This window comes from Fulmarus glacialis, unplaced genomic scaffold (assembly GCF_000690835.1).
Source record: "Fulmarus glacialis isolate BGI_N327 unplaced genomic scaffold, ASM69083v1 scaffold17818, whole genome shotgun sequence".
NCBI lineage: Eukaryota > Metazoa > Chordata > Aves > Procellariiformes > Procellariidae > Fulmarus > Fulmarus glacialis.
Genome location: NW_009230339.1, coordinates 23,351 through 35,127, shown reverse-complemented (window position 1 = coordinate 35,127; position 11,777 = coordinate 23,351). Strand labels below are relative to the sequence as shown.

At 47.9% G+C, this 11,777-nt stretch overlaps 1 protein-coding gene across 1 annotated transcript in view; it reads right to left on the bottom strand.

Annotated features, from left to right (window-relative positions):
• The window catches only part of ZHX3 (zinc fingers and homeoboxes 3), a gene marked incomplete at its 3' end in the record, with an annotated part of 1,693 nt that extends 396 nt beyond the window's left edge, over positions 1 to 1,297 (bottom strand). The window contains exon 1 of the mRNA XM_009584193.1: positions 3 to 1,297. Coding sequence (XP_009582488.1) covers positions 3 to 1,297 — 1,295 coding nt within the window. The remainder of the gene's footprint in view (positions 1 to 2) is intronic.
• Positions 1,298 to 11,777: the final 10,480 nt, after the last annotated feature.

Below are 11,777 nucleotides of genomic sequence, written 5' to 3'. Positions count from 1 at the left end.
GCGGCTTGGGGACAGAAGTCACCGCCAAGGTGAAGGAGGAGCTGGTGCCCTTCAACCCGTTTGCCATGATGGGCTGCGTGACCAGCAGTCCCCCCGTCCCCTCTGGCTGCCCCACCACGTGGCCTGGTAAAGTCGCCTGAATAAGATGGGGGACGCTCCCGGGATTTGCAACCAGCGGCGTGTTCAAAACTGTAATGGTGGGTTGCGGCACGGACTGAATAACGGTGTTGAACATCTTCTTCCTGGCATCTTCGATCTCCTCCGGTGACCAGCTGATGCCCTGCTTCAACCTCTGGGCAGTGAACCAGATCTTCAGCTGCTCTTCTGGGTACTTTGTCACCACGGTCAAGTAGCAGAGCTCGGCTTTTGTGGGGTAGGGGAACTTGTGGAAAGAGTTTTTGAGGAAGCTGTTGGAGTCCATGGCAGCATTGTACGTTGGAATGCTGCTCAGGGGGATCATCACCTTGGGAAGGGACTTGGACGTAGGTAGCTGCTGATGCAACGGGGGTTGCTGCTGCAGCGACACAAGTTGTGCAACACCTGCCTGCAGAACAGGCACATTTCCTATGATGGAGCCATTCACTGTATGAGATGACTTTGTCGAACTTGCAGTGGGCTGGCTGACCGGCACAGACCCATTTGGGAATGAATGCTCTCCATCTTTCACCTCCGACTCACTGCCCAGCTGACTTGATACATTCTCCTTCAGCGTGTGAATTTTCTTGGCCTCCGGTTTACCTTTCATTATCTTCATGATGGGCGTTTTGGTAATAATAATTTCAGACTGGCCATCCACCCCTTCTTCAGGGACCTCTCCTGGAAGGTCATGGCTGCTGGTGGCCTCACAGAGACTTTGCTCCACAGTTGTACGATTGTCCTGCTTAGCCACCCTCCAGATGAAGCTCGTTTCGCCGGCGTGCGACTCTACATTGTGGTGCGAGAGCCCTTCATGGCTATTTGCCAGAAAGTTGCATGCAACACATGCAAACGCAGGGTCTTTGCTAAAGTCTAAGTGCTCAGAGTCCAAGTGCCCAAAGAAGTGATGAACATCTTGAGATCCAAAGTCACAAAACTTGCAGATATAAGTGTCACTATCAGCAATACCGCGGTGCCCGTTAGACAAAGCTCCGTTATTACTGTTACTGGCACCAGCATCATTAGCTGCTGGCCCTTCTGCAGGAGCATCTTGTTGCGTTCCCTCACGATCATTTTCTACAGCGTCCAGTTCAGTCTCCTGAAGCACCAGTGTTTTTACTGGTATCATGCAGGGAGTTGTGGATTTTCTTTTGCTAGCCATCACTACAATTGATCCAGATGATTATTCTTCTTTCACTTAAATGAAATTAAAATTTAAAAAGCGCTATTGCAGGTGCTCTGTGGTCTAGATTCCAGCAAATTCATGGTGTCCCAAGGAGTTGTTGTCAAATGTTGACAAATGTTCATATTTGCCACTGAACCTGAGGACAAGGAGAGGGAGGAGGGGTTAGTTCCCTTGGCATTAGACAAAGCACAACCGTCCTGGTATTTAACTGTCTCACTCGATAAATCATTTTCAGCCTCTTTCGCTGGAAAAATTTACCTTGACCTTGGATTTACTGTATTTTCACACATAAAACCTGTGAATTACCCGTTTAAAAACAAACACACAAACATGCCTCGTTTACAGCCTGCATCAAATTCTCATCTGAGGAGGAAAAATGCCAAAATTTCCCCTCACCCTGCCACGACCCATCACCATGCCTGGGCTCCCTGCGTGCCCGGGCTCCCAGCTCAGCGGCACAGTCACCCTGGGAAAACCACCTGCTTTCCATCAGAAAAACCTGACGAAAAATTTACACATTCCCCACAGAACGTTTCGATTTCTTCAAAATCGGCATTTTCCAACCATCCTGTCAGGAAGTTTCTCGCCAGCTCAAAGCACCGTGCCTGTGCCAAGGGCCTCTGCCTGCAGAGACACCTGGAGCTCTGCTGCAGGGAGCAAGAAGGCTGCAGCCAGGTCCACGTATTTTAGCCCTCCTCGCTCAGCAAGCCTGCAATGCATTTGTGAGACTCCCTCCCCACCCCATGCACACTTCATTACTGTTTTAACAGCACCTGTTGAGTCTTTGTCTGGAGCTGCAAGAGAAGGTAGGGCCCCAAAACTCAAGGGCAGTATCACACATGTTCCTGGCTCCCAGCCTTCCCCTCCCACCACCTTTGCAGCTTCTGGCATTCACACAACTCAGTGCACTGGGGGTATTTCCTAAGAAAGTGTAATTTCTCTGCAACACAAGCCCATTTTTCTGGGCTTGGGGTGACCAGAAATCTGTTACATTTAAAAAAAAGAAAAAAAAAGAAAAAAGAAAGGAACAATTTTTTCTCTTCTCTTTTTTTTTTTACCCTGAAGCTAAAGCAGTTCCCCAACTGCTCCAGCCTGTGGAAGGCCAGGGCATTAGCCACAACCTTACTCCTGGCCTGATGTAGCTTTGCCATCTGCACAGCGGATGCTCCGTGCCTGAGATCACGACCTGAGAGCAGTAAAGCTGTCTGCTGTAGCTGGCACCAGGAGTCACTCACCTGGTGACGGGTCCCGATGACAGGGAAGGCAGCACATCTGAGGGAGCAACATCTCTGCCTTAAGCCCTCTGTCAACCTTTTATACAGCAATTCTGCTTTTTTTCTTTTAAACACAGAGATTGCAAGGTCACTTGGAAGCATATGGATGCACTGATTCATATTACAAAGACTCTGTGCCAAATTTTCCTGGGATTTACAGTAACAGCAACAGAGCTTTATAAAGACACTCATAAAAACTTGAACTTAAAAAAAAAAAAGACCAACTTACCATCCTACCAGATGACTCACAGAGGTAACTCCTATCAGTTACAGCAGTTGTACACCAGTAGCTTTCTCGTATCAGATATTCTGAGCTGATCTCATGCACTGAGAAATGCAGATCGGGCAAATGACTTTGTGGTGCTTATGCAATACCTCCTCTGCTTATTTTTGTCAGTAGCTTTTAGAACAGAGGAATGAAAGGTCCTAATGCAAAAAAATCAAATGGAGGAAGTACAATTTGACCTCTTTAACTTCATTAAAAATCTTTAAAAAAATTGTTCTGAAAGCTGACATTATTTTTTCCAAACAGGAGAGCCTAGATGGCCGACTCTGGCCTCAGCAACTCTCAGGCACCGTTTAAAAGACTGATGGGAAAACGTAACTTCCCGTTAATGTGGGCTGATCTGAGATTACAAAACAGTCCTGTAAATAGTGTTAGTCATCACTGAACTTGGCATCAGAAAAGACTGTTTGCTATGCTAAAGCGTCGTGAAAAGCTAGAAATTATAACTTTAAAAAAAAAATCTATAAATAAAAAAGGTATTAAAGCTGTGATCTTGATTTAGTGCGAATTGCATGCTCTCTAATACCTGCTTTATGCGACTCTCATCCCACCTTTTCGTGGTTAGTCTTTCCCTCTGCAGAGGGCCAGAAAGTTATTCATTAGCATTAGCAAGTCGAATACTTGGATGACTATGAATGGGCTTTGCTATTCAGAGGGGAACAGCATCCATTTGACACCAATCCCAAGATCCTCATTTTTGATGCTAAGTTAAATATTACACAATCTAGCAGGGTACGATGACCTTTCCAAGTCGAGTCAATTAGGAAAAAAACAATAAGACCAGCCTGAAGGCTACAAAATATAGCTTTAAAGGCTGAAAGGAGTTTCGTGTCAGGGAAGCAACGGTAAAAGGGAATTCTTACTTAATTTTATTCTGCAGCTCTAACACAGCCCAGGGAGAAATTGCCGGGCCTTCTGCAAGCTTTTTCATTTCCAGCAAACTCCTGACAGAGATCCAGTTCCAGAGTCTCCATTACTGAGACAGCTCGAGTCCCAGACAGCTCTTACCTAGTGTTTATGGAATCATCAGATATCAAAAAGATGATTTTTATCTGTCAACAGAGTAAATTTGATACAGAGCAACAGAGACACACAAAGACCCCCATTGTGCCACGTTAACGGAGTGCCTCTCCCGAGCACGCCATCACTATTATTTTGGGTAAATGTGAAAGGCTTGACCCACCTATGGAGAACCTAAAAGCTCTGCATTTCATTTACCAGCACATTTGCATCAAGCTCTGTGCTCTCTCCAACAACTCTCGTTAAAAATGCAATCAAAGCGGCCCCAGCTGCCACAGCTCTCCTGCTGGGGCTCCAATATTAATGCCACCTGAGAACACAGATTGCAAATTTAGCTTGAAGTGAATCACAGTGCTAATTTACTGGGAAAAAAAAATTAATCAAGTGTACTGTTTGTCCGTTTCATTTCCATGGAACAGTTGCATAACCACATGTTCGGAGCATGTTTTATTCACTGCTCACCTTATGGAATGCACTAATACTTTAATACACCACTAATATATAACAGAATGGGTAATTCACCGATTTCTCCATCATTAAAGTAAGTGAGGCTTAATGGATAGGGTAAATTAATGGCAGAAAAATTAATCAATTAAAAAACAGCCTTACAACGGAGCTCAGTATTCCACCACTGCAAATGCCTCAGACCAATCTGCACAGCCATGTATTATTTTATGATTAACTGGAGCAAAGAGACATTAGCTGAATGGAATAGCTACATGACAGCCAGGAAGACAAAGAGACTGTACTTAAATTCATGGTTCCTATTTAATTTATACCTGCTAATTTAATAGCGAGGTAGCAGAGTAAGCAGGTCAAATGACCTATGCACCTAAACCTGCCACTGCTGTTGGAAATTTGAGGGAAAACTGACCTAAAGCAGAGTCAAACCGATTCGGTCCCAGTGATGCTCCCAGAGAAACTAATGCTGGAAGGAAAAGCAGCCCAAAGGGCTCCTTTGGCCGGGTCAGATCCCAGCCCAGCACGTGGCTGGGGGTACGTTTCTCCCATACCTAAAGCACCAGGAGCTGACCCTGGGGCTGATGTGTGTTCGCTCACACGACAGCAAGACAACCGTGCGCACCCCGCTCCTGTGACAGGGCAGGGCAGGGCAGGGCAGAGCAGCCCGACCTTTGCACAAGGCAGGCACGAACCCAGGTGAACGGCTTGGGTTGGGTTGTGGCTCCCCATCCTTGATGTACGGCCATGATTGCTTGTCTGCACAGCTCCCAGCTTAAAACAATTAAAAAAATCACCACGGGAAAGCTCTGCTCCACTGGTAGATGCAGTTTTACGCTGTTGTCACCACATCGTGACTACAGGGACAGCCAGGTTGGTGGCCATCCATCAGTTTCTCAAGGGTTGCGGCTCAGAAGTGACAAGCCCCGTACTCGGAGCCAGCGGCGAGGGCAGGGGAACTGCAGGCTGCTGCACTGCCCGGGTCTGCCCGGCTCTCCTCCGGGTAGGAGGCCCACAAAGGCCACACGCCAGTGACCCACCTCCAGCTTACAAACAAGTAGAAGGAGCACCACAAGACGTGCTAGGCTGTGATTACAACTACCCCTAGCAATTCAGAACATAATAGAGGAGGAAGATGCAAACTGTTAAATCTGGAGTCCCAATCTATGAAAATGGTGCAGCATTTCTGCTAGAGACTGCCCAAAACCTACAATGCTGCTATGAGCATTCCCCTCCTGCAACACCTCCCGTACCAGCCCTCCTTCCTCCCCAGCACTGGAGCCTTCCCGTCCCCACCGGCGGGTCCAGGTACACACCGCTAACCCTCTGCAGAGCAGCTTTGCCTCCGCTGAGGAAAACAATGCTGAGACCGGTCAAAGTGAGCTTAGCAATTTCAGAAAATTTACTTCTGCAGAGATTAACAAAGGGAGGTTTCGAAATCTGCACTGCTGAGTATGAACTTTCAGCTTTTTCCAGCTTGGCTGGATATAACTGGTTTGGTTTTAAATGTTTCAGTGAATTAATGAGTTAGGTTGTTAATGCAAAACATTCATTCCGCGCAGTGCCAAGGTCCCCAGTTAGAAGATTAATTTTTGTGACCTTTTGCAAACCTCGCCTAGAAAATACAACCAGAAAACCCACCAGGCAGCATCACCGGCCAGGCAGCGCTCAGCCGGGCACAGCAGCTCTGGTCCCACCGCCCAGGCATGGGGACGACGGGACAGTCGCCCTTCTCTGCCCCCAGCCCAGCCATCTCCTGGGTGCCCAATGCTCACACTGGGGACAAGGCTCCACGCGGACACGAAGGATGGCTATGTGCTCTACTGTGGGCTCCAGTGTTTGGACGCAGCTCTGATGAACAGTAAATGCTCAGTTAAAAAAAAAATTAAAACCAAAAATCAACACCAAAAGAGAAGTAAAATAACAGTTTTCTCAACACTTTGGGTGCCTGCTAGGCAGGCAGACACGCTCCCCAGGTCAGGGACAAAGTTGATGTTTCTGTCTCATACGAAGCCAAGCACAATATTGGCACTTTAAATAAGAGCAGTTTGTTTTTAAGCTGAAATTCTGCAGGCCCTGGCTGATAGCATAATATGGGGGAGAAAAAGAAGAAAAAAAAAAAACAAAGGAGGAAAAAAAAGTTGACGTTTGAGAGTTTTTGTTTCTCCCCTTTAGGCTCTACCTCCAGCCAGGCCCAGAAGATGCACATCTGTCTTTGGGAAGTCCACAGATGACTTCCCAACTCCCCACCAGTAATTAGCAAGTAAAGGCCAGTAAATAAATGGTAAGTAAATGGCCAGCACCAGTAAGTAAATGGCCAGCACCAACGATGGGTGCTCTCTGCAGCACCCAGACCCACGGGCTGAGCCGCCTTCTCCTTCCCACCACCAAGAACCCCAGAGGGAAATCCCACCGTGTTTCACAGCAGGTCCCCCTCCAGCTCGGCAGACACCCAGTTTGCTCTGGGCAGCACAGGGTGCCCGCTCAGTAGCCTGCGACTGGGTGCATTTACCTGGGTGCTGGGGAGGGGAGGAAAAACAGGTCCACGCAGCAGTGAGTGCAGGTGTATGAGGGGCACAGCCCCATGGCTGCCCCTGTTGCCAGCCTTGGCATTCCCAGGACTCTATTTCTTTTCGATTGGACATTAACGCTTGTTCTGCATTTGGAGTCCGTTCATGGGAAGTCATGTAGGGGTTTCACCAGTTTTATTAATTTATTGCCAAAATGTGCCCAGTGTGGGCTGGCAGGAGAGAGGAAGGCTGGAGACTCCTGCACTTTCCAGACCCAGGTGAGAAGGGGCAAAGGCTTGTTCCCTGGCCAGAGGCTGCCCCACACCAGCTCTAACCTGGGTTTCATCACCACGGACTTGGAGTCACAGGCTTTGGTTACAACAAAAGTGTAACGAAGCACGGGGAAAGGGCATGCAGCAGCATCACCAACAGGTTTCAAGGACACAGTCCCCTGCCAGAAACAGGGCAGTTATTGCTAATCCGTCCCAGGGACACACTATGTGGATGGACACACTCCGGCAACTCAGCAAAGACCTCTCCAGGCTAAATCCCTGTGGTTCACTACGGACAGACACAGTTAGAGTGAACAGCCCACCTCTCCAGAGCAAATGCCAACTTCCCAGGTGCGGACGAGACCTCTCTTAGCTGCGCCAGCACAGCTCTGTAACAAAGAAAAGGCAAGATTTGGCAGGGCTGAGCTCCTCTGTTCCCAGTCTGTGGCTGTGCGTCCCGGCTAGCTGGGGTCCAGCCGTCCTCCTTGGGTAACTATTTACAAAGCCTGCAGCTGGAAGGGAAGTCACGGGATGGGATCATCTCCAGCAGCCTAAAAACACCAGCACCAGAGCATTATCCTGGCTCCCAGCAAGTGGTGCGCATCTCCATGCCATGCCCTTACCTAGGGCTGGCACCTATAGGTAGCATCTGCCACCCAGAGCCTGGTCCATAACCCAGATCAAGGTTGTGACACACTTAATTCTTTTGGGGTTTAACCCCATATGGGACTGCAAGTTCCCATGAATGAACAGTTAATGAGATTTTCCCCTCCAGAGCAGATCACTACCGCACTAACACTGGCAGGCACTCAAAATCCAGGTGCTCTCAACAAGAACAGGGAAAGCAACGAGCAATAAAGTAACAGCAACGCGAGAGAAGCCACGCAGGCAAGAAAAGCCTCTTCGTATCTTATTATTTTGTACCACACAAATGTACAAACACATGCACAAATTTCAGCAGTTTCGAGCTTCAAGCAGCATCACATAGCCAACATTTGTATTAAGGAACAATTTCTCTTTATGTCCACTGGTCAGGGTGTTTTGTAGCTTAAGCCTGGCTTTGAAAACACATGTACAGTCTAAAGGCAGTGGAAGCCAGTTGACCGAACAATCGTGTTCATTCTCCATTACTTGGCAGGCCTAGAGTAGAAAAGCATCTTTCCCATTTAGGCTAGTTAAACAGAGCTATTCATTAAAATTTCACCCTTCTACAAATTGCTGTACTTCTCCATTTAAAATTTGCCTTTAAGAGAAGACCTCTCTCCTCTGCCCCGCAACACTCTTCATCGTCCTATTTCAAGTCGTCACCCATTTACGAGCTGTGTTTTCGGATTGCTCTCATGCTTCCAAAACAGCAGCAACTCGCCTTTGCTGTCGTTACCTGGGTAGAGGCTGGCTTGCTGCCTTAGCACTCGGGGACTAATGGTAATTATCTCCGCTTTTTTTTTTTCAGATAAGCACAAAACCGAGTGAGATGGAAGGCTAGAAAAGGGTGGCTGAAACAGAACGCGATTAGAGTATAAAAATAGGTCACTAGGATAATATAACCTTTAGACTATTGGCAATGTGCCCCCCTTAGAGACAAGCCTGCGTGCTATATTTCAGGAGAATGTCAGGAATAAAAAAAAAACCACAACGCACATCAAAACAAAACCACTGATCATCCCTCGGAGCTTTGCGTGCTTCTGTTTGAACATCACTAACATTAATTCACTCACTCCTTTTCCTCTGCCCTCATCCATTTGATTGAGCACAAAATAAATGTTATGCAATCATACCATTAATATCTCCAAAAAAAACCAAAAATCTCTTTTGGCATAGAGGCTTCATTACAGATTTGCTCCAAGTTACGCTACCTTAGCCGGGTTCACAGTCCCAGCATCCCAGGGACCCACCTCCATAGCTTCAATCCTCACATTTTGTCCATGTTGCAAAACATTCCTGGCGTTCTCCCAAAGGAAAAGGTCCAGCAGACAGATAATCATCTCTCGACAGAGCCAGCTCCGAGGTTAATGCTACCAGCAGAGGACACCAGATAGCATTAATGGAGCTTCAAGAAGTCCCTCAGCTCATCAGTATCTGGGTCTCCCATCACCTTGCACTCAGCTGGTTTGTGCCTGAACAGGACAATATGAGAACATTGGTCATGTTTCTAAATGCACAGGGGCTCCGATTCCAGCCCCTTGTACTTTCTCTAGGAGGTTTTCTTTTTGCTTGCATTATCAGAGAGATCTGTTTGTGATTGCAGCTTGATCACCAACACCTCAGATGGCCCCACACAGGTCAATAACATTCTGCCACACCACGTTTGAACTTGCCTTGCGATCCCACGCTTAGAGCTTATTATCAAGCATCACCATTTAGGGAGGGCAAGACCAGCTTTGGCAGATGTGGCCCTTTGGAATGCATGGGAAAAGGGGTAGGTTACACCTAAAATACACTTCTTTGTATTTTTATTATCTGAAATTGCTGAACTGGCTCCAAGCCAAAAAACTATCGGGGAGCTCAGAGTAAAGACTCCCAGCTCCCAAAGCAAAATGTGAACCAGAGTTAGATCTTGGTCCATGTTAAATTTCTGACAAGGGTACTCAAGTCTTCCGGCCAAGCTCGCGATGAGTTCACTGGTATGAGCACCCGATGGCAACAGAGCACACGAAGCACAGAAGCCCACCGTGCTCTCAGCGCTGCTGCAGCCTGCTCAGTCCCAAGGAGTCATTTTGGGAGAAGCCTCCGAGCCCGGGTTTCTGAAGCACTTCTGCTCACAACCCCACTTCCAGGTTTGCACATCCACCTCCATATCAGTGACCGTCTTTGGGGGCCATCACCCCAAATTCGGGAACCACAGCTCCAGATCCCAGCACCAAATTTGTTAAAAGAAAACCAGTGTCAGCTTTTATACCAGCACCGAAACGATCCCGCTGCAGAACCACAAACCCAAAAGCCTCCTAGAAGGTCACACGGTTTTCTCACTGAGAATCCAAGTCCCTTGTGCAAGGAAGAAACGCTTGCTGAAGACAGGCTGATCACCAGTTACCAAGCGGCCACATAAGGGACAGACCCGCAGCAATTCCAGGGAAATAAAGAGCGTCCAGAGCTTTAAAACAAGATGTGGGTGGGAAGAACTAAACTACTAAGTAGTACCAGACAGCAAGCATAGGGTGCTGGAGCCCATCTGCAGCACAGACTGAAGACTGTTACAGTGCTGCAGCCCCTTCCCAGCTGAGCATTTTTGGATTACTTCATCCACCGTGCCCTTTTGCAATATGCTATCTTCGAACACTGCGTTACATTCTGGCTCAGCATCAGCTCCTATTCCCCCACTTACAGTTGCTATAACCAAAAAGACAACTGCAAAATACTTCGGCTGAAAGTAAGGAAACAGGGTTTGGCAGGTTGGGATTGTGGATGATTTTTTTTTTTTTTCCTCCCCTGTGGATCCTGCTTCAGAGTCGTCCTTTCAGACCTTGAGCGCAGCCGATGGCTTTTGCAGCTTATTGAGTCCGCCGGTTTATGGCAATGTTTTTCTGCTCACTGAACTGGCTCATTCTTTTAGCAGAACAAACTGTTCCACGTTGAGGCAGGAGTTGGCTGTGTTTTAACAAAGGATTTTTCCCTTCTGACAGTGTTTTGCAAAAGACCCAAAAAAAGGAGTTTGGAGCCAAGTTACAAAAGGTCAGGAGAGGCGAGTCAAGCACTGGGTGTAGTTCCTGTATGTCCCAGCCAGTCAAGGAAATGGGTGGAGAGAAGAGGAATGGCATTTCGAGCTGCAATAATATGTATAAAGTGATATTAATGAGGAATGGGCTTTTGAATGAGGATGGCAGGTATACAGGCACTATAATTTTTGCTTTACAAAAGCAGACTTGTTAGGTAGGCTGAGGTCTCCGCAATCATTTATCCATGCGAAGTATGCATTTGAGAGAGTTCAAGTAGCACTAGTAGCAAGAAAAAGGCAGTCGTCTTTGCTTCCCCTCCCCAAGCTGATTTCAAGCAGCTACCGCACTCTCATCTCCCATCAGCCAAATGAATATTCAAAAGGCTTTTGCCAAGGAACACCAGTCAATCACCAGCACAATGCTGGGGGAAAGAAATACTGGGCTGAGAGACTTGCGTGGGACCGGCACCTTGTCTCCCCCCACTCTGCTCTAGCACCCCACCCATTTTTTAATGCGGGGCAAGGTACTCCTGCAGAGGTCTGCTGTGTGCCACGGCTGCTCTGCCTGCTCCTTTCCCTGCCATGCAGCGGGACAACACCACTAAAGCAGGGCCGCTGCATGGAGGATGAGCATCCACTAGCAAGGGTGCTATGGGTGGGGAAGGACCCCGGCACTGTGGTCCCAGCAACACAGCCCTTCCTAAGGAGCTGACGACAGATCTTCCCTCTCCCAGAGGCTGGGACCACAAGTGATTTTGGCATTGGAAGGACAGGTTTCTGGTGAGGCCCCACTCACTGTTCAGCAGCAGCAGCTGGCAAGGCCAGGGTCTTTCTGTGCTATGCATGGTGCATGGACAAACCAAGATGGCCAACTCTGGCCTTGCAGATGTTGGGAGGAGGGGAGCCAAGGGGATCTGCAACAGTTGACAGTATGTCATGCCTAATACTCAAGCTTTTCCAGGCCTCGGAGGATCCCTGAA